This window comes from Sardina pilchardus, chromosome 2 (assembly GCF_963854185.1).
Source record: "Sardina pilchardus chromosome 2, fSarPil1.1, whole genome shotgun sequence".
NCBI classification, from domain to species: domain Eukaryota; kingdom Metazoa; phylum Chordata; class Actinopteri; order Clupeiformes; family Clupeidae; genus Sardina; species Sardina pilchardus.
The window spans coordinates 30,670,757-30,698,243 of NC_084995.1; the positions used below are offsets into that span (position 1 = coordinate 30,670,757).

The following is a 27,487-nucleotide window of genomic DNA, read 5'->3' on the forward strand; positions in this document are numbered from 1 at the left end:
TGCTTGAACTTCATCAATCCTACCAGGGTACCCAGTGGTTAGATGCAGGGATTCAGCATCCAAAACAAGTGGCATAATATACATTTCTTTGCTTTCATAAAAACTATTCTTGAAAAGAAACATCAAACTAACGAAAGACATTCACGCATACACACCTTCCATTCTAACAGAGTTGTGCTGCCACCAAGTGGGCACTTCTAAAACTACATTCTGAGCAAGTTAACCCACTGTCTTTGGGAAACAAACCTCTAGGTGCTCATTTCAGTTTAGATAAGCAGTTAATTAACACATTCCTAGTTTGCATTGCATGACATCTAACTTAGCGCAGTAAAGTCACACTGTTGATGCAGTGTGATGGAATAATTAGAGGATGATACTACTGCTTTAATCTGTGAATCACCACATTTTAACATACCCAGACAAAAAGACTCAAAAATGAATTAATTATTGATGTTGCACACACACACCTCCCACCTGAGTGATTATTTTTGAGTATTATAGGGTCTGTTTAAGAATTTAAGAACAGATTTCTTTAGAGCCCCAACAGATAACACAGAACAAAATTAATCTCAAGGCAGACCATTAACATTACAGGTCTATTCATGCCCGTATAACATACTGACCAAGAAAAGCATGTGAGTATGAAGCCTTGATTGAGATCTTCTGGGTGTATATTGTGTGTTGTGATAAAAACAGGATCTTGACAAAAATGTAACTATTTAAACCATTTATTTACATATAATACACTTCCTTTTTATCCTTAATCATTTTTCACTTTTGAGAAAAGAAAATAACTCTGACATTGTATGTCTCAGGACAATATTTACACATGAAAATGGAGGGCCCACGCTCCTTGACTGAGAGGCCATATTTACAGTGCATGGTGAGTGCATTAGGACGTCCATGTCGCTCTTCTGCCTCCACAGGCAGGAGCTGGTACTACATCACTGGTCATCACCAGCGTGCACAGGGCAGGACAACAACCCATTGAAAGCGGTTCTCCACACTAGTGTTATTCCAGCCATGTCAGTGAAAGCACACTGTAGCAACACACAAATACACACACAGATACAAAGCTTACAGTATTTATATTAAAAAAAAAATACAGCTTAAAAGTAATCTTTCAAAAGCATATGTCTCATAGAAAAATATGTGCCCTTTCCAGGAACGTAAAAACCCACAAAAATAATGGACACAATTCTATTGGGCTGCTCTCAAATGACACTCACATTATTTGTAATAGAGGGATCTCTCCCAACAGAATCTGTGAGAATCCCCTGATAGCTTTACAGCAGGCTAGACCGTTCCAAGGCACAATACTTCATGGACAAGGACAACATGGCAGAAGCACACCTGCATCAGCAGAGCTAAATGGACTTACTGGTGAGGAATGAGCCTCAGCTCGAGGGGCTAAAACAATCAGTTAACAATCACTGCAACCCTCTGGCTTTATGGCCTTAGGGTCATCAAAACTAAAGAACAAAGTGTGCTCGAAGACTGCTTGCCATTCTGACTGCTGAACTGGTTCAACCATTCCAGTGGTTCACACAACAAGCAATTCCATGCCGTTGGCTTGAACTCAACCATATAGTCCAAATCATTTCTGCAGTGTTATCCCCACCAAACTTCCAAACGTTTTCATAAAGCATGCAGCCTAAGCCTGTTTTGTAGTAGTTGGTATGATGCAGCATAAGGTCTATGGCTTCAGTCGCCACAGGTTTAAACACAGTGAGTGACTTGGCACTATTGCCATTAATTTCAGCAAGGAGCAGCATAGAATACGTGTGCCGATAATAAACATTTACAGCAGTTGCAAGGGCTATGACCAAGCCCGGTTGGCATTATACAGACAGATCAAGAACGCCCACGGGAGTCGCGCGACTCGCGCCAGTCTTTGAATCCAATGCAGACGAGGCCCGGTTCTGTTAGGAGGATGAAACAGTGGGATGTCCATCCAGCCTCCATCCTGCGCATCCCAGTGCTGAGGACTGAGGGGCGGCCAACTCCAGGTGTGACACCAGGCGGGCAGTTCTGACATGAGGGCACCAGACCACAGAGGAGCCTCAGGGCTCTGCCAACTGGTCTGGTTCCACCAGGCAGACCTGCTGCCCCCTGTGGGCCCACAGCAGCCCCCTGTCACTCAGCTACACTCTCTTTCCGTTCACCAGCTATTTGTGGGGGAGAGAGAGAGAGAGAGAGAGAGAGAGAGAGAGAGAGAGAGGACCAATGAACTCATGGTAAAATGATAAAACACGTCACATGTATACACAGATCCATCACACCATCCACTTCAATTCACAAACAATTAAAATCGCCTACATGCATCACTGGATAAATAACAATATTTTCAATCCTTACGATTTATATATGTATGGCACCATGTACAGTATATGCTCATACTGTACATGCTCATTGGCAGTGAACTGCTGGACGTTTTCAGAAGAGAAAGAGGTTCAGTGAAAGACGTGAGCAGAGTTGGGGCATGTCACAGGCTAAATGCCAATACAGCACACATCACCAGGAAACAACCAATCACAATCACAGAGAGGTAGGTGTGATCCAAGGGGAGACAGGAAAACATGGCCTCAAATTCACACCACACAACGGAGCCTCTACAGACAAGAGAGATTCATGCATCCAGTCAGCCAACATCCGTTCTCTCTTCTGCTCCTCACACACACACACACACACACACACACACACACACACACACACACACACACACACACACACACACACACACACACACACACACACACACACACACACACACACACACACACACACACACACACACACACACACACACACACACACACACACACACACACACACACACACACACACACACACACACACACACACACACACACACACACACACACACACGTCTCCTGGTGGGCTGAAGCCATGCCAGACCCACAGGCAGGCACAGAGCAGTGCTACAGTGCAGGCTCTGCTGTACCTGAGACTGAGGGGTGGAGAGAGATTGAGGGGTGGAGGGGTCGGGTGGTGGGGGATGGCATGAGGGTGGGGCGTGTGCCAAGGTGGTGAAGCAGGAGGGTGGCAGAGCAGCATCTGAGATGTAGATGTGGGAAGGAAGAGAGAGAGGAGGAAGAGGAAGAGGAGGAGGAGTGGAGAAAGAGGGGCTAGGAGTGCTGGGCATCGATACCTGCAGGGGTGAGCACCAGAGCCTGCAGGATGTCAGACAGGGAGATGACGCCCTCGATACACGAGCGTTCGTCCACCACCACCAGCCGATGCACCTGGAGAGGGCGGAAGACATCGTTTTAAAAACTCGTCATTCATTTACTGAGAATGAATGACACATGTACAGACACAGCATTGGTGGTGTCTAGTGGCAGGACAAATAAAAACGCATTTAAGGTGTTGGACTGAACCTCTGCTTTCACAATCCTGTCCACAATCGTGTCCAGGGTCTCAAGCTTGTTGCACTTGACAACTCCCTCGAAGTACTGCGAGCGATGCTTTAGAGCCTGGGTCACGGTCACATCTAAGTTGTTGTAGGTTTTCTCCGCGGCCAGGTTCTACATACAGACGGAGTCCGGGAGAGGGAAGGGGAGAGATACATGGATTAAGCACATGGATGAAGGACTAATCCTGCATATACACGGAATTAACTGCAATTCAAAAGAGCGTGAGAAAGACTTACAATGACGTCAAATTTGGAATAAATGTCGACCACCTTGCCTGTGAGAAGGAATAAGGTGCAGTCAAGGTACAACATTACAACAGAAGAGAAACAATCTATTTGAAACAGGCATCAGCTACATCAACAAGAAGCTGAACAGAATGTTGACGTTCCTACCTGACTCATCCACGACAGGAAGAGCTGACACCCTTCTCTCAACAAACAGGTTCAGAGCTTTGATGATGGGTGTGTTTGGGCGGATGAAGGCAATATTCTTGTAGGTGCCAATGCCCATCTCACCTAATGTCTGCTTCATTAGGGCAGGCTTTGGCATCTCGCATACCTGGGAGAAAACAAGTATAGAAATCCATGCCATATACAAATATGGAACATATCACTACAAATATGCAGATAGTAGCTATTGTACATACACAGACAAGTACACATACAGTATACAGTCAACATCAATATAAATCCTTTGTGACACCCAGGTCTTTGGTTGTTTTTTCATCCCAAGTAAAATGGAGACAACTTTTAAGAAACCCCCAACAGTTCATTAAATGACTTTCCACTGATACATACAATACAGTATGAATACTGCAAACAACTTCTAAATATAGCTGTGAATGTGTCCCTCACTTACAAACAATTGCAGGAATTTCAGGACCCTCTTGTGTGTGAGGATATACAGGGCATTGCCCGTCACCGGGTCGATGATGGGCAGCCGATGGATTTTGTTTTTGATGAGTGAGTAGACGGCTTCAAACAAGCTGTGGAACATGAGCAGACAAACGTCTTCAAATGGCCTTTGCTTTGGTTAGTCACAGTATACTACATAGCACAAAACAGATACGTGCAGGAACAGTTGCATGCTGCGTTGGTAGAGATCATTTTAATTTCCTTGATTGTGTCAATATTGATCAGGATGTCCATATGTTGGGAGTCGAAGGCAAATAAATGACAGGATGAGGAGAGCTAAAGGCAAACTACAGAAGGCTAACTTCGGTTGTTAACATACAGCATCAATTTCTGGCACTGCCATTTTCACATCCAGAGTCCAAAAACTCATGAATGTAAAGCCTGTAGTCTTCTTGCTTTCCAAATGCCTGTATTCAGACGTTTGAAATAGTTTCATACAGATAAAAGATTAATAAAAGAAAAACATCCTACCTGGCCTCAGGTGATATACTGACAAATGGCTTGTACGTCTGTTGCAAGTACAGATCTGGAAGTAAAGAACGACTATTACTTAGGGATTAGGGATGTGACTGTGCCCATTCCCATACATAGTCCTAGACTAGAGCTTTTTCCATAGAACATTCCATTTAGGTTCTCTTTTAGTGCTTGACTGAAAATTCGTAAGGATTAAAATCAATCCTCAAAAATATTTATATTTTCATACACATGTGCTGCTTACCTCTCCATGTTTCAATCTTATGCTCCTCTAACTCATATAGATGAACCTGTGAAGTAAAACAAAACGTATGCATACCATCACCATCACCATCACTATGAAGGACTCAAACTGATCAACAGTAGGTACAGAGTAGTGACTCACCAGCGGTGACTTGTAGTATCTGTGCAGAATGATTATAAAGTCTGTGATGGTCAACATTCCTGAAGACAAGGACAAGGCAAATCAATGTAAAGCTATGGCAAATGGGTACCACTTGCTGTATACAGTACATGAATAGAATTGAACTGAATTGTAGGAACAAGAGACAATTGTTTTGGTCACGGTAACTGATTACAACACACCAAAATGAGCCAGATCTGTAAAATCCAGCCCATAGACTCATGGAGACAACTGGATAGCAATGACTGACGGACGTCGGAGGAGAGTGTGTATTTTGTATATGTTTGGAACTGAAGATGTTCCTACCCACAAAGCTCTGCTTTTTGGTCTCCCACAGTGGCGCTGCACGAACTCCATTGGCCACCAAAGCAAAGAACGCTTTCTTGACCTGATGGGGGTTAAAACAGGAGGCCGGGCAAGCTCATCATAAGCTCAAAGACACAGAGCACTGAGCACAAACTACTCCGAGGGCACATTATCCGTGTGTGGAAGTAACTGCAAATTGTAGCGATGCTGCTACAGGACAGTTTTGGTTGTTTGGGCAGTGGTTTTGTGGAGGAGGAATTGCCATAGGATTTAGTTGTTAGACTATTAGTTAGTAAGAGGGACCAGAGGCCGCCATGGAAATGGAAGAGGAGCTATTTGCTCATGCTGATAGCTTTAGTTTAATTGATTTGAGTCATCTGCTTAAAGAATGTTGTTGTTTTCCGCACTCCTACCAATCAGGGTTTAGTCTATTATCAGAAGACAATAAATCTGTCCCTTGGGTCCAATGTTAACCAACGCCTTCTGATTACTGTTGGACTGTGAGAAGTTTGTGATTGACTACTAGGCTATAGGGTCACATTCTCAAAGGCAGCAGAAGTTAATACTTATACATGATTACTGTTTAACCTGGGCACGCCAAGTTTTATAGCTATACACCACCACTTCAAAGAGGTAACTGCCTTATTCCTGGGAAAGATTAACCAAGCAATTGTAGGCTACAGACAAATTATTATAGCAGTGGTTGAATACCAACCTATAATGTTACCCTATTACCTTAAATAAAGCTGTGTCCTACAACATTTTATGCTTTGTAGGCTACAGTTCACTATTTCACTATACAGTTCACTATTATTTTACCTCTTATATTGACAGGCAATGTTTTCAAACGAACTTTCTTGAAATCATAATTTAGAGTGAGGTTTGACAAGAGCGGTATAGTATTAAAGACTGTGATAAAAGACAACACTTGCCTGTAGAGAAGTGTCAAACACCACCAACTTCGAGCTTGTGGGAATGAGATCATAGCAATTATGAGACTTCATGAAGTGAATATACATGTCATTCTCTGGCTCCTCAGGCGCTGTGGGAACACACAATAAAGTTTAACATTTCCAGTAGGCTATCAGTTAATGAGAGATGATTACTTCACGTTTGCTTTGCCTGAGACAGTAAGTAGTTTTAATTAGGTTAAATACGAATCAATAGCAGGCATGTAATTCCATGATAGCCTATAACGCGAGTTGGACCAATTGATTCAAGATTCAATAAATTCGCCTAAAATCGGAGAATTCCATGACGTTTCATTGCTTAGTAGTGGGCAATTCAAAACTTGGATGGCTGATGCCATGCCTCTTGTTGCTGGCTGGATAGGCAACACAATATCTGGAAATATTTGCAGAGCATCATGTTTCAATCTTGCAATCGCCTGCAACTTGTTGCAAGAGGCTACTAAATATCGAGTTCTTTAATGTCCGCGGTATTCTGGTTCCTTTAGATTTAAGTTAAAAACGCAGGCTAAAGACTGAAACATCGTCAAAAGTTTACTATGTTGCGTTTTCTACAAATAGCTCCTTAGAAACAATGATCACAGAACACACATGCTTACCTTCATCTTCAATTTCAAGTTTTTCCAGCATGCCTTCGGCTAATCCAGAGACCTGTGGACAAGAGCAGGCTTTAAATCTCTAACCTCTCGAGTGAAGACTTTTTAACCTGACGTTCACGACTCGAAGTGAAACCGGGAAATGTAACCTAGCTAACCGACAGGGAAACCGATAGAGAAAAGGGGCAAACGGTGTGCTTCCTTCATTTAGCCTTCAGAAGAACTGTGAATGAAGTTACGCTGAAGGGCAAGCGAAACTATTGCTCTTGTGCTCATTCATGTTTGCCCTTGTCTGTGTCCTCGCTGCTATAGCTCACACAGGGGCGCAAGCAAACCGACTCTATGGGTAAAACATGGATCAGGCACCCGGCACAGGCACACCCCCTGAAGGAAGCTTGCTTACATAGGCCTACCACAAGGCTGTGTGACAGGTTTCTGCAAACTTGTACACAAGCTACTCGGTTTCTGGCCTAAATCACCTGAACACTCCTTCCGTAAACTATAGGTTATCTGCGTAATTCACAGCAACATCTACTACTAGCCTACTAGATACAATTGTAGCCTAATCTTCCGAAAGTCATAGCCTAGGCCTACTAAAAAACTCAGTTTTATGTGAATCAAAACTGCAGTGTTGGAGGAATTATTGATCTCCTGAATACACAAACTTATTTTTAAAACTGCATTGCACCTACATACAGTAGGCCTAGTGCAGTTATTTTTGTAAGGGATATTACAGACTCACTAAGCTGCCATATCTGTAGGCTACATTTAAACATGTTAAAACTACACGTGGTGGGATCAGTAGAGCAATGGTGCATCCAGGGTGAACAGACTTGGGGTAGGCTGCCATGGCACAGACTGAAAAAAAAAAAAAAAAAATCAATACTGAGACCGACCTCAGTATCAGAGGGGCATGGCATGTGAGAATACCAGGCAGTGCCCACTGACAACACCAGGAAAAGCCCACTCTAGCACATGTCCCCATAGAGCCACAAAGCCTTCATCTCCACAGCAGCCTCAGGCTCACACACTACAGCGTGTTCCCCTTCCAGACTGCAGAGGTTCTCACCACCACTCGCTATCAATTTCTGCGACAGTAAACATGGCACCGCCCTTCCACACTTCACCAGTGCCACCCTCTGGATTGCGAGGCAGTAAAACAAAGCAGATGGATGAGGAGAGACAGGCTGGCTTCCATTTTAATCCGCATGGGCGAGATGTGTTTCTGGCCCTGACAGAAATACTGCCAGCTGTGTAACGACCCTCAGCCAGAGTGAGGTTAACGAGGAAGAAGGGTTTCAAAGCAGGATGCCCCTGATGTCTTATGATGAATAAAAATGAAACCCACATGCACACATAAACACACTCGCACAGGCACACTGACTCCCTCTCCCTCTCTCTTCTCTCCCTTCTTGCGCACGCACACACACACACACACACACACACACACACACACACACTCTCTCTCTCTCTCTCTCTCTCTCTCTCTCTCTCTCTCTCACACACACACACACACACACACACACACACACAAGCAAACGAACAAAAAACAAGGACATTACAAATATCTCATTTCAATATAGCTTTTTTTGGACTATCTGTATTTCACCAATAACAATATGGAAGCACAGTTTACTTAAAGAATAACTTTAGGTAGCCTACCCATCGAACCCCATCTCATCAGTTCGCTGTCGAGTCAGAGCAAATGGCTGACTGGAGTGCACATCTCATTAGACAAAATGCAGTGCTGCTGAAACTATGTTTTGATACATGAGCCAGTGGGGTGGATAGTGGTTAAATGAGCCTATCAGAACAGATGGCATTTTGACTCAGCTTTGTTGACATGGAGTGCATCAAGCCATTCAAGCTCAGCGGAGTCTTGATTATCCGGTCACAACAGTTTCTATGCCGTGTGGGTGTGTGTGTGTGCTACTCAAACAAATACCTCCTGGTAAATTAGCCTGAAAATGGTCTAAGTGAATAGGAGAAGACAAGTGTATTTGATCAACCCACAGGGACAACATTTTGTCCTCAGAAAAACAGAGGATTATGTTTTTCCTTGATCCATATTGACTTGATCCATGTACTATGTAGAAATGGCCTGACCTAAACCACGAAATTAAACCTCAACACCTCACAGTCGTGGTAATATCTCCAGACACATTATATAGACAATGCCAAGTTCAGGCATCCAAACATCAAAGCAAGGCAAAAGGCAAAAGGTGTCTGTGGCTCACCTGTCGTGAGGTAGACTTGGAAACAGAGGCGATGATGGGGGGCTTGGTGGAGGAGAGGGGCTGGCTGTAGCGCAGGATGGACTCTGAGGGGGCGGAGGGGGAGCGGGACCGCAGCTCCCCCCGCTCCGGGACAGGGCTCTGGGCGTCCACGGAGAACACCGGCGGGCTGGGCGTCTGGGTTGGTGTGGTGGGCGGAGAGGACAGGCCCGAGGCTGGGAGGACACAGAAATGTCATAATGAAACAGAGACTAGGTTTTGAAGACAGTGATTAAATAGGCTTACAGGGGGCAGAGTTAGACATGTGGTGATTCTGGTGAACTACACAATATGTGTCCCTCCCACAAAATAGAGGATGATACAGATTCTAGAAAGGTCTTCTTTAAGAACAACCTTGCTTTTGAAATTTCTCCATCATGAATTGAAGGATTACTGGTACTTTACCTTAACTGTAGAGGCTCTAGAGCCCAGACTGAACCTCAATATTTTTTCCTCTTTCAATTTAGCTGCTTTCCGTGGTAACTATCATTGCCTCTGCCATTCTCTGTCAGTTGCCCTTGTGTGGCTGTTAGTGCGGTGGCCTACCCCTCATATTGTTTTCATATTTTGCATACTCCCCTTGTCCTCCCAGTCGAAAATGACCTGCTTTCAATAAACCTCTTAAATGAAGATTTAAATGAAGTTTAATTGACTTTTAAACTCCAAATATTCTGCATGAAGTAACAAGCTGTCACCCATCATAAATGTAATGTAAATCTGGGTTTGTACCTGGTTCTGAGCAAAATACAACATACGTATACTCACTGGACAACATTCAGTCAGTCCTCCACAAAAAGCTAGTTTGTTTAAAGTTCAGTCAGTAATGTGTGTACACTAAGTGAGTGAGTGTATGTGTGTGCGTGTGTGGGAATTTAGATGTGTGGTTGTATGCAAATAGAGACAGGGCAAATGTGACTGAAAAGAAAAAAAAATGATTTTAACTGAGCTCTTGCAGGTAAACTACTGTAGAGGAACTATAAGAATAACTGATCAACTCCCACAAAACACAATGACTGAAAAATAAAGAGTCTACATTATGCAATGAGTTACAGTACTTTCGATAAAAGCTGTTGACCAAAAGATTAAATGCACATAACTTGTTTGTTAATCTGTAGTAACTGTAGCAGTGAACACAATGTGAGTGCTATCAGGCTTCCCTCAGTGCTGGTCGTTCCTGGAATCCTCGCTATCTCCTGACATTTAGCGGCCTAATGCCATCTCTCTGCAGCCCGCTTCATTTCCGCCATGGTGGCGTCTTATTTTAGCCCTGGCTGCGGTCACACACATTCCACGGGAGTAGATAAGACACAGTGCAGCACACACATGCTAGTCCACTGCTGCTCTGCTGTACTGCCTGCCAAAAGAACCTCACACTTACAGTTACAGTGTGTGAGTGACTGTGTGTGTGTGTGTGTGTGTGTCTGTGTGTGTGTGTGTGTGTGTGTGTGTGTGTGTGTGTGTGTGTGTGTGTGTGTGTGTGTTTGAGAGAGAGAGAGAGAGGGAGGGAGGGAGAGAGAGAGAGAGGGAGGGAGGGAGGCATCACTGTCACACCAATGCGCTAACAACTGCTGACCGATATGGATCTGTCACAGTCCCAACACTGCCTGCAGTTGCACCTTGCAGGATTCCAATCTATAACTGTGGATTCATTTTGCCTCCCACAGAAAATCTATGACAAAAGTCAATTGGACTCTGGCATCAGATCAGCATCTACTTTTGACCACGACATGATACTTTTGATTTTGGGAGATCCTCCGTTTGAAGATGTGCAATTCTGTATGCCCTGGAAAAGGTATTTTAGTTGCAAGTTTGAGCTTTCAAAACAGGTTAGGTTTCTATACTTGCTTGCATTAAAAAAAAAATAGTAACTACAAATGGTATTACCTCAATCAAAACATCAATAAACACTTGAGACGCACCAGAGCTGTCAACTGAGTCCACTGGCATTTGAGGAACAAGTCATTAATATGCCTAGCACATGTGGCCTTGATCTTATTTAGCAAACAGCAAATGTCATGGTTGTGCCTGAAAGGAGGGGGGGGGGCAGTCATCTGTAAGGGTGGCAGGGGCTATTGGGGTAACTGAGTCTATCTGAAATATGTCACAGCGCATTGCAGCATGTGACAATGAGAGAGGATGAAAAAGGGGGGGGGGGGGGGGGGGTGGAACCAGCTATCCCACACTGGTGTGATTTAAAAAAGAGAGAGAGCAGCATAATATTAAAAAAGGAGGACGAGTGAGACAAAACCTGCGATACAGTATACAATATTTCACGATGAGAAAGGAGGAGAGGATGTATAGACAGGGGCAGACATGGCAGTAATATCCACTAATCTAAAGGAGGACTGCCAGGAAATAAGCAGCATCAATAAGACACCGGCTACCGGGTCTGCCTGACGACCTGCTTTAACCCCTGACACCAGAACCTCCCCTTTAGGGAAGTAGGCCAGTGAAAGGCAAGCCTCCCCAAGTCAGTATGAATGACACACAAGCCCTGGAGCTATTAAAGCCTCCAGGGCTCAAATGTTGTAGACCACTTCAGGAAACCAATATCTGAGCCAGGGGCTTGTGACTATGTTGTACCCCTGTCATGTGTTGGACATCTGACAGAGGAACACAGGCCGTGTGCTGAGAGAGGGGCTCCCTGACTCGGGGCGAGGGGTCACAGCCAGTCCCAATTAGGAGTTGTCAGGTCCGCAGCCAAGTGGCCTCGACATACTTTGCACACTGTAGATCCCATGCCTGCTCCACTACTGTATTCCCCACAACCCACCCCCCACTGAGGAACTCTTGGCAGGCTGGCACATTGGTTCAGCAGAGTTTGGCAGATCAGTCAAAATGCACAGACATAATTGTACATACATGGTTTGACATACAACCATTAGTGGATATGATCAGCCTGGATGAATCCATACGAGCCTGTTGGCAAATCTGACTTCACTCTGCAGGTCTGTCTGGAGACTGTCCAATTGAAGCCATTTCTGAATCACCCAAAATCCAGGAACTAATCACAACCACTTATCCTGCATGGGGTTTATATGATGACAGACAGAGTACAGCTAGCTTAGCGCTATTCAACACAACCAATGGCTGCACTGATGCCATTTATTTTTTTGGAAGTGAGTACCGTACACAACGGCATTTAAGGGTGCTTTCACACCAACATCGTTTGGTGCGCACCAAACGGTCCATTCGTACCAAAACCTCTTAGTTTGGTTCGTTTTCGTTGGTGTGAAAGCATTAATCGCACTCGGGTGCGCACCAAAACAAGCGGACCGAGACCTCCAAAAAGAGGAGGTCTCGGTCCGCTTGACTCCGCACCAAAAGTAGACCTCTGGTGCGGTCCCTCTGGTGAGAACGCGATCTGGGGTCCAAACCATAGACTGTAGGTCAAAATAGTGAGTCAAAATTGGCGCCGATTTCTACCGGAAGATAAACATTGAGAAAAAAATCTATCAGACTAATTTTGGTTCGTTTTCTGGTGTGAAAGCGGACCTCACTGGAGTCTATATGCTACATAATAACAATTTCACTGCCTGAAGCGGACCAAATAATCGAATTAGTGGTGTGAAAGCGCCCTAAAACCATTGACAAATGTGTTTGCTATACTTACGTGTGAGAAGTGTTTAAGCTATGCCAACAGGTCTGCCAAATGAATGAATGTACAGTAAATGTAAGTTTAATTTCCGTGCTGGTTACACCCCTTGGAAGCCGAAGTAGATGAAGGGTCCCCAGACCCATTCTTGATCTCAATTATAGTTTCACAATGTCAGTGTGATAATATTTATAGTACCGGTAAAGCTGATTTCATGCCATAAGACCATAAGACAACTGAAGCTACCACTAGAGCAGTCACAATGTTTTGGACAAGACAACATGATATTGACCATACATTGCGGCTTGAATATGTTTAAATAATGGATAGCCTTTAGCATCACATGCATTGTGCAATGCAATGGCAGAAGACATCACATAAACATTCCATTTCCACTTGGCAGAAGTACTCTCGAGGCTCAGATTACAGGTCCCTAAAGTGCTTTTGCAAAAGCTTCATATCCGCAGATTGATAACAAGAATGTGAATTTCCTCTGGCTTGTAACTGTTACAGTATATCACTGTGCTATCAGGTGGGGCGAAACTGGGTCATGCCCCCATGCCACAGGTGAACTACACAGAATAAAGGGACTGCCCTTTGACGTTGGCAGCTCACCTCCTAAATCACATGCCCACCTGACACCAGAGCCTCGTTCAGAGCAGCGGACGGTTCCAACACAAGTGATGAGCAAAAGGGGAAGTGGCGTAAAGAAATCAACACGAGCATCTGCTGACAGCTCAGTCCAGCCCAAACAGGTGTGTTTTGGAGGTGGCCTGAGTCTGACCGATTAGGACACCACACAGCCTTGGGAGCATGCAAAGCACCACAGCTGCAGCAATACAAGTGGTGTGATCACATTTGCATTAGAGAACATAGCCATGCTTTTTAGTGGGGAAAACGATGGGAGGATGTCATAGGGAGGATGCATCTGAGACCTGCCATAAACAGCACCCACAGAATAAATGATTCTTATTCCCTGCTGTTTTCAGCTTGACAATGAAACACAAGTGCATTCACATCTTTTACACACAGTTGCACAGAGCCAAGTCAGCGTATAGTCAGCTTCAACCCCTCTAATTCTGTCCCTTCCAGTGATACCAAAAGACATTATCTAGAGCAGGGATAACCAATGAAATACTCATTCTCAGAGAGTCACCCATTTATAAGGACATACCGTAATTTCTCAACTATTAACCATGGCTTATACTGTACATTGATTTTGCAGCTATAAGGTTAATGGGGGCGGTTAATATGGTATTAATATGGTTTTGTTTCTTTTAACTTCCAGGAAACACTCTCCTGCAGCTTATACATAATGCGGCTAATACACAGGAAATTACTGTACCAGTGCTTCAACACTACTGTGCCTTTCTATTGGACAACCTAGCCATGCTGTATTGCACTGTCCTGTACTTTACTGTACTACTCTTCAGTCAGGCCAGCTAAGGCAGGTGAATATTACTATGATGTGTGGGCTCTTGCGCTGCAGTATACCGAGCAGGCCATGGGGCTCTGACTGGCGTCTGGCCATCAAGCGCTCCTCCTCCTTGCGCTTCTTGCTCCGTCGCAGGCTGCCGAACCTCTTCATCTGGACACACGGGCTCTGTGCTGGGGCTGAAGATGGAGCATGCCCTTTGGGTCAAGAGAAGAGGACTGGGACGACAGGGGCCAGCGGAGGGCTCCAGGCGCGTCTGGGCGCCGAGGAACGTCCCCCACTTTTAGGTGTCACACCTACACACGAGGATGGGCATGAACACTCACAGTGGTGTCTTCAGACTGGACGGGGGAGCAGAGATACACAGGAGAATAGTCTTGTCCAGCACTCAACAAGAAGTGAACATGTCCCGTTCTACCAGGATGTGCCTCATTTCTATGTCTATTCAATATCAGTGTTGCTTCAAAAAGCCCCTTCAGCAATGCCACGAGCATCTATGGCTCTTGAAGCAATCTCTCAGGAATTTCTGCTCAAATTAGAGGTCACAGGAGATCGTTGTGAGGCAATCACGGGCACACGACACAAGCCACCTTGGATGCCAGCAGGTCCATCAATCAGTAGTCATAACATACCACAGCTAAGCAGCGTCCTTGTGGCTTAAGGCAGACAGTGGCCCAGACCTTGGTGCTCACGCACTCATCCAAAGGCACAGCCGAGCAGGAACATGGGTGGCGTGGCCAAGGCGAGGACATGACAACAAACGAGCGGATCGTCAGCGAAAATTGTCCTCATGTCCTTGGCAAACGCTATCTTCCACAAGCGGACATCTTGCACGTCTTCGAGGTGTCTTTCCACTGCGTGGTCAGGCTGGGCTGGATCGTGCTAGCCACTGATGCCACACCGGGAGTCAGAGTCTCTCTTCCCTTGAGTGCTGGCTCTCTCTCTCTCCCTCCCTCTCCGCTGTGGTGGGAATCCCAGGAGAGTGTGTGTGGAAAATCAGGTCAGGTGCAGCTGTGTGTCTCTTTAAAATAGCCTGCATGACAGGACTGTGTAAAAGGAGAGCAGCCAGCCCGGATGAGGACCCTCATTGGTCTGGTCCACTACAAGTCTCCGCCCACATCCTGCCCACTGCCAAATCATTTGCATATCTCTGGTTCAGTTCACTGAGGCTTCAGTTCCTCATTCGACACATACACAGACGCCACCACAAATTACATAATGAGTTAAGACCAACAGAATAATAGATTAACCGTATCAGTACTGTATATATGGATGATAATCTCTATGGTTTTATTCTAATAGCTGACAAAGTGACTACACAAAACCTCACTCCTCTGTTACTGATCTTCACCGATCACCTATCACGGTCCAGCTTGGTCCGGTAGGTGCAAACCCATGACACCTCTGGTCTCTCGTCGTCGTCTCGTGGTCACTCTTGGGAGGGTGACCTTTAACAGTGCTGAGGCCGCCTCAGCTGACAGTGGGGCACCCGTGACCCCGTGTCCTCATGACCGCCGGCGACAGTCACCCGTCACTGTGCTTCATGCCAAAATGTCCCCCCCTCACCTGCCATCTCTGGTTTTAGCTGCACACACTGACATCCACACTACAGGGCTCTGATGAAGCAGAAGATGGAGCTGGAATGATATCACCACAAGGCCATATAAATATAATAATAGCAGAAAGATTGGCCAACCAAGGTAGTAGTAATAGTAAAAGTGCCATCATACGGCCTTAATCATATGGCAGAATACAAAATCAGATCTACATGCTCAAGAAAATCAACTCCAAAAACCATATAATACATACTGTACATCATTCATAGTAAAAAACTTACCATTGTGAGCACACCACACTAGAAATGACCCATATCGCCTCCTGGTGGCTAGTGTAGATATCTATCCATCTATCCTTTTACTTAGATCAATGTGTTCTTGGAAAATATGTTTAGACAAATGGCCCCTCAGCAATAAGATCAAGACAATAATTGAGCCTATTGTTTGAGAGTATGGACATAGCGGTTAGAGTCTGACGTATCAGACATCAACCCCCATCTGCTCCAAGAAAACAGTTGGTCAGGAAACACACACAAACTCCCACCGCAACTACTTAAGAAAACCTTCCGGGAACATAGCATCCACCCAGGGCTTTGGATGTAGAGCTTTAGTGGGGTTAAGGCTACCAGCTACTCATCAGAGAAAACACTGTTTACCAAAGCCTTGTTTATTAGAAAAATGGAATATTCCTTTAGCCAATGCCAAAAGAGATCACCTTGTATAACTGCATTGGAAAATGACTCATGTGTTGACTGAGGATCTGCGATGAAATTCTCCTTTTCCCCCCAGCTAAATGTAGTGAATGAAGACAGGGAGTAAACAAGTACAGATTTAAAATTAAAAATAACTTTCAACATAATGTAAATCATGTTCGTGATTCATGTTCAATTCTGAAGAATGTTATATAGGAGAAAAAACTATTGCCCAAGTGTTAGCCAGGAAGAAAACTGTCTCTTTATCCATCATAACTGTGCCATACAACAATGTTTCAGTGGTATTTTTGCTTATTCACTGGTTATATCATAATTAAGGGGAAATGATAGACTCGGAATATTAGGTACAGGGGACCTCCATGAATTAATATCAAGTAACAACTTGGCTTGAGAGGGTGCTGGGGAGAGCCAAAAAGAGGCATGTCATACAAAGCCCTATTGTTTTTCCCCAACTTTTATTACATTTTTGGAGAACTTGTTGAAATTTAGGACTGGGCTTAAAAAAGAGGAAGAAGAAGTCCTCTCGTGTATTTGCAAATCCTGCTGGAGCCACTGAGCCGGAGGAGAGATGCTGCCATACAGATAACCAGAGAGGGACCAGCGCACAAACACACTTTCACAACCCCGAGCTTTGCTGGGCTATTTTTTGATTTGGTAAGATGCAATCTCAATTTCACTATCTCACATGTCAAGTGCACATGTCATATTTCCTGGCCACAACATTGTGCTGCTGTTTCTAGTGCCAGACAGAAGTACTCAAGCCAACTGATCTTTTCATAGTTACTAGTGGTAAGAACGGCTGCTGTCACTGTGATATCCTACTACGCAATGCTAGAAGGTCACTAAAAGGCCTTAAACAACTAAACACGAAGGCTTCAGCGTTCTTCAAGCAGGTAACTCTTTTGTGAAAAATCACAGATACAGTATGATGTAAAAAGAAAGGCTTTATTGATATGGATGGAATAATAGAACGGATAAAATCCTGCCAACATTGCCTTCATCAGGGCAGAACAGGCCCTAAAAGGACATGGTAGTATGTATATTTTCAAACGATAGACAGAACAGAACACTTTCACCTAAGGAAACATGCACAGTGTGAATCACTTAATGTGTAAACAGTCTTCTAAGAGTCTAATTCAGCTAGGAGTATGCGAGGGCACAAAAGCACAAAGGTCTAATGCCTCTCTTATCCTTTGCTGGAGTGTTTTTTCTAAACAAATGGTAAGAATCGAATCAAAAGCCTGTATGATCTCGCTGCATCCTGTCACAGCTTTCTTTGTGAGTCAGACAGGAAACCACAACATCCTGATAAATGTTCAAAAGCCTGCAATATTGTCTAACCGACCTCTTTTCACTGCCCACAAAAGCATTCTACCATACTTCTGTTCTGAATCTACTGGCGCCAGTTCACCTGACAATACCTTTGAAAAAACTCTCAAAGGGTCATTCCACATCAATTCATCCAGGGCTCACGCATTTACTGTAGGTCTAAAAAAATTCTGAAAAAAATTACCAGGTGTACCTATGTTACCCAGGAGACACACTGTACAATTATTTTTTATGTAAGATCAACATAGTGGATTGGATTTGTTCAACGCCCAAATAAGTCTTAAGTTATACTCATAAGTGCAGGTGATTGCGATATTGAACAGTACTTCCCTGAGATGTTAGCCTTCTGGCTAGCTAGCCTATGAACATTAGCAACATGAACACTCTCAGTTCTGAAGTATGGAGTTCCAAAGTGGGAACCTTCCCACTTCCCAGCCACATGAATGCACTATTAGACATCCATTTCAGTGTGATGATCACTAACCACTTCCCTTACCTGTACACCTAGAGAAAATGGTGTGAAAAGCCTATATGGTGTGAAACTATAGAGAGAACTGAGTCTTGCGGTGGTTATGCCAGGAGCCCATTTCTTCAGAATTTCTCTATACTCAATCACCACACACTTATCCAGACGTCATACCACCCTGCTAATCTGAGATCACACTTGCAGTGAGTGGTCAGCCTTGATCAGGTGTGTTTCTGCTACATGTGGAACTGACACTGATCCCTCTTAGACAGGACTGTTCACTCCTGGCCAATCATACACCACAGTGGCCGATGATACTAGGATACGGAGAGAGACGGCCATTACCTTTCCTGGACCTGGAGAAGAACTTGAGGCTGGCCGGGGCGGAGCTGCTGGAGGAGGAGCGGAAGATCCCACTGAAGCTCAGGCGGCGGGGGGACTTGGGCGGAGAGTCCTGGTGGCCGGGGGTGGAGGGCGGGTAGGGGAAAATGGTCTTGGGTGAGCCCGGGCTGGTGTGCGTGCGGGGAGGGGCGGACATGGGGCTGGAGCACCTCACAAAGAGGCCTTTGGTGGGGCTCGCAGAGTGACCGCTACCCTCTCCCTAAGGAGCAGAGGGAAAAAAAATGTTTCACTTGGATGCCCAGATTAAGACTATTTTTGAGATTACATTAAAAAACTATTTTTTACATTACATAAAGAAGACAATTACAAATGTTTTAACAAAATGTACACACAGTATTTTCACACACACATTATTTGCAATAAAATAAAAGAAAAAATTACATGATTTATTCTAATTTTGATTATTTTTAGGCCTTGGTTGCCTTTTCTGGTTCAGGGTTTTTCACTTAAAGTAGCAATGTAGCAATACCCTTTATCGACAGTTTTCAACATACTGGGCCATTTAGCACTAAGGGAATACCCAATGAATCTAAAACCAACAAAATGGGTGATTCTCTTACCTGGAACAACAGTGCTACATAGTGCAACACCAGGCAATGTCAGAGACTCCATATTGTATATCAGAGTGGCAGTAAAATGAGTTTGAAGCAGTCATTTTAAGGTAAAAGAGCTACATTCTGTTACTTTAATCTAAACTCTCGCTAGCAAAAATTGTCAAGTATTCTGCACACCAGCATTACATGACCTGGGAATACCCATACCTTTTGAGATTTGCTCTGCTGGTTCATTTGACAAAGAGGCCATTGAAGCCTATTTGTTTGGAATTGAGTAAACAACTGCATTCAAAACCTTTGTTTACAAGACTGCTGCACTTCTGAAATGATTTGGCAAGAGTTTAATGCACCAATTTAAGTTTAGATTCACTGCTAGTCAAGCCCCTGCTATAAGTTGTGAGTCAATTAACCTTTTCCAGACTCACTCTCAATTCTAACTGAGATGGTCTGCGTGCTGACCAGACTGGACATGACTACATACAACTGTGTGCAATGTGCTGCAGCCAGTGGACTGTGTTCATTTTGATGTAGTGTTGGCTAAAGAACTGAATGCCACAGCAATGGTGTTCCTTATCTCCGCCAAGAGGGTTTGTTTGTGCCACTCTTTGATTCAATTTAAGGTTGTAGAGCCCACATACTGTAGCTTGTCTGTTACTGGAAAAAAGTTCTCTCCATACCATAGTTCAGAGGAAAATTCTATAAGACCTGGGGATCCTTTTTAGATTATTTCCACGACCCTGAAGCAGTTCTTTGCCCTTGTCTGGTAATAATAATCGTTATCATTACTTTACATTACATTTAGCAGACACGTTTTTTGTCCAAAGTTCTCTACCCTGATCCAGAAGGCTCACCAGCATCTCTTCTTTCTGAAGAGACTAAAGAAAGTCCCCCTGTCTCCTCAGATCCTGGTGAACTGCTGCATCAATTAGAGCATCCTCACCAACTGTCACGGTTTGGTATGGTAGGCAGCTACTTTACCCATGACCGAAAAGCACTGCAGAGGGTAGCGAAAACTGTCCAAGGCATCACCGTTTCCTCACTACCCTCTATCAAGGGCATCCAGGGCAAGCAATGTTTGCATAAAGCGCGCATCAGTATCAAAGACAGTTCCCACCCCAACCACAGACTGTTCACCCCACTCCACTCCGGGAGGCAAGTACGCTTCTTTCCTGCAGCTATCACCCTTTACTGAACTCTAGCTCTGCATCCCAGTGGCAACCAGCTAACTGTATACTACTGTCTACACTGCACTATATTTCTTGTCCTGTCTATGCACCACCTGTCTGTACTTTGTATATATCACATGGCACTTTCTGCTTTTTTGCACTTCTGGTTAGACGCAAACCAGTCTGTAGTCTACAGAAGTGTTAATTTAACATCTATTTTCTTCCCCTCAAAGTCTGACCCTTTTTTTTGGCAATTGCCAGCTGAGGTTGGGAGGGTGGGTGGGGGGAGTCATAGGTGCAATTGCAAAACTCTAATAACAATAGAAGTTACTGACCTTCTCTATGGCTGTGTGTCACTTCCTTTGAAAACCAATAAAAACAATTTTGAAAGGTTTGTTTGTCATCTGTTTCATTATCTGAAAACGGGATTACCCAAAAACTACTTGCCGAATTTTCATGAAACGCATTGGAAAGTTGTAGTATGGGTCAAGGAGGACCCCTTCCATTTTTGGAATGGATCCAAATCAGGTGAAGGACCCACAGATTCTATCCAAGTGTCACCCTAATCGTACACTGTCTATATATAAGGAGGCGCATTTTCCTCAGACCTGAATCGGTCTATCTGCTATTGCTGTACTCTCTGAATGACAGGATCTGTATAAGCTGCAGACAGACACGCCCTCCTTTGTGTTGGCCATCCACCCTTTTCACTGTCGGGCCACAGCTTGTTTTGACCTGTTTGACAATTATAACCAAGGAGTTTGGCAAGTAAATCAACATACTATGACAACACAGAGGGCTGCCTTGAGGCTTTTGTAAAAAAAAAAAAAAAAAAAAACGAGACGAAAAGGTCTGCCAATTCGATCACGCATGCATCTGAACCCAGGTGTACAAGGGTTACGATATTAACATACAATATACTACAAGTGAGTGTTAGTGTACGGTGTTCATCCAATCATTTTGAAATATTCAACATGTTTCATAGCTTATCTACAATGATGTTCAGTGGTGCTGACCTAAAGCCTACAGATGCATGCACTTTCATTCAAATTGAGACGGGCAAACTGAGAGCTGAGAGAGGACAGGAATAAGGGCAGGCTTTTGTACAGTATTCAAATCAATGGGTCAAAAGCAACAACAACAACAACAACAACAACAAAAATAGCTTAATACTTTCTAATCTCCAACAGATACAATCTCAAATACACCAACCTTAAGGTTACAGTATCCGTGCCATCCTTGAACCACGTTATCACCCTCAAGTCTCTGTTGCCAGAGCTTTTGAAATGTTCAAACGGACAAAGTGTGATGTCTGCATCATGGGTGTCATGTGAAATCTATTTTGACGGCCCTTGTGACGTGTCTGTGCCCCTCTCTGCTATGCCACTGGGGCATTTATTACTACAGGCCTGCGTCACGGCTGGCTCTATACGCAAGTGTATGTGTGTGATATTACATTGGCACATGACAAAGATGACGCCTGTCCGGGAAAATCTTGCACTTGCAAAAAAAAACAAAAAAAAAACAACACAGACACTCCCTCGACAATGTGGTCAAATTAGGAGGTTGGCAGCATCTGTTTTTCATTAAATGTCAAATTGAGTAATGAAATGAAATTAAATGGAACGGAGAATGTCACCAATTCAAATGAAGACACAATGTATCAAATCGAAACAATGTCAATGACAGTCAATCAGTGTCATAGAGAATTTACTGGGTGGGTATTACCTTTGCCATATCTTCCTTTTCTCTCCTGTCAGTCTCTCCATCCAGCAGATTGGAGGTGAAAGCAGAGAGGTCCTGCAGATACAGAGAGCAGTCGTGATTATGTGTTGACAGCATACTTTTTACTGAGCCTGAGAGTGTGATATTCTAGACATTGGTGTGTTTAAATCATACCATGTGAAGTTAACATAATAATGGTTATTTTGATACGACAGAATAATGAATGAATACTCAGTCAGGCAATGGCAAGAAAAATCAGGAACAGAGTTTTATTTACAGCAATGCACGTCAAAGGAGTAATGACAACATACCACCAGGTGCTCTAACCAAACAGCAAAACAGTTAGGGTTTAAGTATCCATTGGTCATCTCATCTTACGTGAAACACTGACTCAGACCCTGACTAGTGCCAACCTGGCAATACGGAGCAGATAGCTACTACTGCACGGGTACACCCGGATGGTACCCACATGCAGAACTGCAACACATGGCAGAAACATAATATCCCCTCATCTCAAAACTCCCAGTCACATACACATACACAGGGACAGGGACAGGACAGAAACAAAATGAAAATAAACATGTCATATCATATGTGGAAGAGCATAATAACAGAAACATCAGGTCATAAGTTCTGACTGAAATACTTTAAATATGAGACTGATTCCAATGACTTTTGGGTAATTCTGTGTCAAATCAGATAAATATATAAAGAATGGGTCCCAAAACCAAGGCCTTTAATATATTTTTCATTGAAATTACTTACTGGGCATTAATATAATGAAAAATATTATTCATAGGCAGCCAAAGCTTTGTAAGGTGAAAGACAAACATGTTCTCAGTATGACTGCAGCATTCAAATTTTGCACGGCATTCTCATTTAATTTCTAAAAGGCTCTAGATTTAGAACAAATTGCAAAAGGAGTGACATTCGGTCATTTTCATAGGATTTAAATGGCATGTGGGGTCCCTAGTATGCACTTGAAAATCTATGTGAACGTATAGCTCAGTGCCAGTGCCAACATATAAAAATAAATCGAGTCAAAATCATTGTTTAGCCTGAGGGACAAGAATGAAAACGCATAGGTATACAATGTAACTTAACCAAGCTAGCTACCCCATACTGTACCATTCTAGTCCTATGAACATCATTACCAAAAAACACAATCACACTTTGTTTTATCCTTAATATTTTCACGCACATTTCTTCCCATATCTTGTGCCATGAGTTTAATGAGTTTGCAAGTCCCTTAATATCACCAGCTTTGCATTATTGTTCCCTATCTACTACAGGGTCTATAAGACATTTCTTAAAGTGTAAAAAGGATACAAAATCAAAGATTTAACCAAAATAGTTCACAGATCTTAGTTTTGGGTCCTAAATATTAGGTGGACATGGTGCAGCAACCATTTTCCTGGATTCTGTCTGATTTGACATGCAGTATCACTCTGTTGCACACCAGCATAAGAGGCCATTACCTGCACATGGTGACCATCCTACTGTAGGCTACTTCATCATCCAACTTTCTCTGGTTTAAAGTAGCAGTATGGAGTTTTGGTCTAAAACTAGCAAGCTAGCAATCTAGAAGGCATGCAGTCTGTCTGACATGCTGGTGTTTTTTGACAATATTATCAGCAATGTTTTGTTTTGAAAGGTTTTCTCTCAAATTCCACATGGAACACATAACAGCATGGTTCATCCTGCATGGCTTGTGGGAAAGACACATGTGTTTATCTTCACATGGTCATACAGGCTGCCATCGAAATGAATTTGGACATGATGCCAAAACTAGTTGCCTTATAAAAAGCATACCTTTTAAAGTACCAAATCGTTGCATGCATGTTGCATGTCTATTCAGCTATCTCAGATGATAAGAGTGGTAAAATGATGATAGGATTCCCAGTTCTGTACTGCGGGTATGTACAGAATCACTCATATAAAAATAAACACTAGATATGGGCTTCATCTATGTTTAAAATAATAATAAATATGTATGATAGCCTTCCGTCTACATGCCTAAAGGAAAGGACTCTGAGGCAGGGCGATACAGACGTTAAAGAAGTCTTCAGAGCAATACCACTCCTGAAGGCTATATCACAGATCTGCCTTCAGGGAGTACCCACACGCCAGAGGCTCAGCCCCCTGACTTGCTCCACAATTCACCACAGCTTCACAAAAAATGCTGACTTTCTACATACTGCAAGGAAGTCAAGAAAGGGAAATTGAATAAATATTTCTGCATCAGTTGCCAAGGGTTGCATAGCTCTGGCGAATCATAACTCAGGGGGGTTAGAACGGCACGTTCCTCCACAGCTGTTTCCTTTACTTCCTCTTTTTTTGTGCCACTGGTAAACAAACTAAAACAGGGTAGCCCTGAGATAAAAGTCATGGATCTCCTATTTTCATTTTGAGTTTATGGAGATAAGGAAATTAATACACATGTCATGGCAGTGTCAAAGAAATTGACAAAGGTGGGGTGGGGGTCTACTCCTTGATACTGTGAGTGGTATCTTTTAAGCCATCTGTTTTTCGTGAAGAGTGCAGAGCAGAGCCAAGTGACCTGAGTGGCATCTGAATATCAGCTGTAGGCCTATCAATAACCTGTAGATGTCATATGTGATCAAATTCCTTCATGGGCGCTGCTTGTTACAACATTCAGGAAGTGAGGATGTTACCAGATTCCTGAATTCTGATGAGGATGCTTTGATTGATTCCAGTTACATTTGGTTAATTAAGAGATTATACAAATTAGTCTATAAACTATTATAGCCTACAAGTGAACATATCAATATATCTTTTCATGGCTGTAGCCTACACATTTGGGAAAGTCTTAGCTAGAAACGTGTTTTCAGAAACACTATGTGAAGCCAAATATTGCCAATAAACTTAATAAGACAAATCACTCATCTTGTCCCCAACACTAGAATCCATAGGTCCACTGGAAAGATGCAACTGCTGAACGACCGCAGTTTGTCACAAATGTCTCTCATATGTCAACATTTACAGGGACCCGCCCACATCGCCTAGAGCACATGCGAGTTGCCAAAAGCTGACCAAAACACCAGAAACTGATAGGAAATGTAAACATTGCAAACTTACGGGCATATTTAAACGAATGACTCTCTTTTTCTTCGAGTTTTTCTTGGAGGAATCTTTGTTCTTAGGTTCCATGACAGTGCTTCCCATTTTAAGATAGTAAAACGCTTTTTAATACCACATGGCTGTGGAATTAGGCACATCTGTTAACAGCTCCTTGCAAGAAAAAAAAGAGAAAAGTCTGAACCAACTGATTTTAAGAATTGCACTTTCGCACATCCATAACATCCTTTTGCCCTTTTATCCCGGAATGGTTTTCTTCTGAAATGTGTTAGCCCTGTACATCCGCATTCAGAGCGTGGTGCAATCCCATTTTAAAAAGGTGTGACAAGCGAATCGCTTTATGCATCCCTTCTTTCGCCGTCCGGGGTAGAGTGAATCTATAAGTCTTGCATTGTGAAGCGGTGCGACAACATTTCCTCATAAAAAAAAAACACACCAAGCGATTCTGCTTTCGGACCAGGAAGTTTGTTCTCACATAATCCGAAACTACGCACTGACATCAATTCTTATACACTGCAGGTAGGCTACGGCTACGGCGGATTGAACACGGAATGTGCGCACGCATGTCAGACGATGGCAGTGCAGCTCTAGCGTACGCCTAGCATGATACAGTGTGTCAGAGTGCAATTGGGGGCATCGTCGAAAAGCCTGCGTCACAAGGTAAACACAAATCCCTCCACGCATTAAATTGATGTTCAAACGACACTGTACGTCTCAAGTTATTGTCTACCAAGGAAGCATCCTAATATTTGTGACTTTGCATTATTTTACAATTTGACCATCATAATTTCTATAAATTAGACCTAAGTGGTGTGCTTGTTTAATTCCAAGTGAATTGCATGGATTACACTTGATTGTATGCCCTAAACTGTAAATCCAACTACTACTTCAGTTAGGATACCAGTCTAGGCACAGTGCCTATTTATGAGTGCAACCACACACACAATTCAAAAGTGAAATACACTCCAGTTTACTTAAATGCCACAGCCTTAATGAAGGATTGTTTATGCCTCTAATCCAGCATTATGTAATAGAAGCTCCGCAGTGCACGTCACTGTGGTGTAGCTTCCTCCCCTCCTGGCCCAGTGCACAGAAAACGAGAGGCCCGGGCAGAGGCCCAAGCCACTCTCTCACAAGCACAGTGCTCGCATTAACGGCACAAGAAAACAAGCGGGGCCTGCCATTGGGTGGCTGTGCTTCTAACGAGCCGTATGAGGCCTAGCCAGCGACACCCCACCTACCCAGGCTGCCTCAGCTACCCCCACCCCCCCCCCTCTCCGCTCAGTCCATCTGGCGTGGGCAGGTGATGCGCACAGCCGCAAACAGTGACTCATCTATTCCCTTTTTCTGTGGAGGGGCTTCAGTGCTGTGTGCCCGACTTTGCCATGCAGTTAAGAGTCCCGTCTCTCCCCTGAAAGAGCCACAGATGACGACCAACCATATTCTCAGCCTGGTAGGGTGTTGGCATCACCACTTGGATCATGTGACAGCCAGACTACACCTCTACACTGCTGACAATATGCTCTTGTTTGCTTTTGTATTGCTTTTCACTGAATGGCAAACAAGTATTATGTGGTGGATATAATGACACATGATTTTGCTCACGTCGAGTACATTCCTTGGAAGAAGTTATGTAAAATGTCTGGTCTTGCATGAGCACAAAAGACAGCTGACTGTGACTTCAGTTACCAGCAGATGGGGCTCTAAGGATGTACATGTCTGTGCTGAAATGGAGTCAGAAGGGCAGCAGCAGCAGCACATGCTGGACCAGGGGGAGAGATGGAGCAGGGGCTACTCAGGCTCTTCGGCTTCACCTCCCCTCAGGTCACTCTGACCAGCTCCTGTGAGGAGAGGAAATGCAGGAAGTCCTCCCCCCCCCCTCCCCACCAGCGCCATCACTTCATGTGCTCATTTAGTGAGGCCGGGCTGGATTCCGGTGAGGGGTAATTTCTGAAAGGCCAGAAACCCCTGCTAGTCACAGCTGGAGATCTTTCGCTCAGGTTCCCTCTACACTGTATAGTCTCAGCCTTTTTCAGCAAGCCAGGGATTAAATAACTATGATAGAAAAGCAGCCAC

The 27,487-nt window shown here is 43.9% G+C and overlaps 1 protein-coding gene across 3 annotated transcripts; it reads right to left on the bottom strand.

The window, feature by feature from the left end:
• Window positions 1-712: 712 nt before the first annotated feature.
• Window positions 713-25,992, bottom strand: LOC134070143 (5'-AMP-activated protein kinase subunit gamma-2-like). Of its 3 annotated transcripts, XM_062526400.1 has the most exons (16): window positions 25,412-25,992; window positions 22,316-22,387; window positions 18,811-19,066; window positions 9,336-9,547; window positions 7,102-7,153; window positions 6,467-6,576; window positions 5,535-5,616; window positions 5,211-5,269; window positions 5,070-5,115; window positions 4,823-4,877; window positions 4,296-4,422; window positions 3,830-3,995; window positions 3,674-3,711; window positions 3,402-3,548; window positions 3,173-3,266; window positions 713-2,168 (listed from the first exon to the last, which is right to left on the bottom strand). In XM_062526400.1, the coding sequence occupies exons 1-16, from the start codon at window positions 25,496-25,498 to the stop codon at window positions 2,137-2,139; spliced, it is 1,635 nt and encodes a 544-aa protein (XP_062382384.1). In that variant the 5' UTR covers window positions 25,499-25,992; the 3' UTR covers window positions 713-2,136. The 3 variants fall into 3 exon arrangements, with proteins under 3 accessions (XP_062382384.1, XP_062382391.1, XP_062382398.1); XM_062526407.1 differs by lacking the exons at window positions 18,811-19,066; window positions 22,316-22,387; window positions 25,412-25,992 and adding an exon at window positions 14,461-15,361; XM_062526414.1 differs by lacking the exons at window positions 9,336-9,547; window positions 18,811-19,066; window positions 22,316-22,387; window positions 25,412-25,992 and adding an exon at window positions 7,290-7,726.
• Between the last annotated feature and the right edge of the window lie 1,495 nt (window positions 25,993-27,487).

Bases quoted from the DNA above. Each gene is read 5' to 3' on its own strand.
- LOC134070143 (XM_062526400.1), bottom strand. From the start codon at position 25,498: ATGGGAAGCACTGTCATGGAACCTAAGAACAAAGATTCCTCCAAGAAA. The intron at 3,267-3,401 runs GTTCAGTCCAAC...CGCCCTCTCCAG, and splicing joins ACAGGATTGTGAAAGCAGAG to GTGCATCGGCTGGTGGTGGT. The intron at 2,169-3,172 runs GTATCGATGCCC...CCCCACAAATAG, and splicing joins TCTGGTGCTCACCCCTGCAG to CTGGTGAACGGAAAGAGAGT.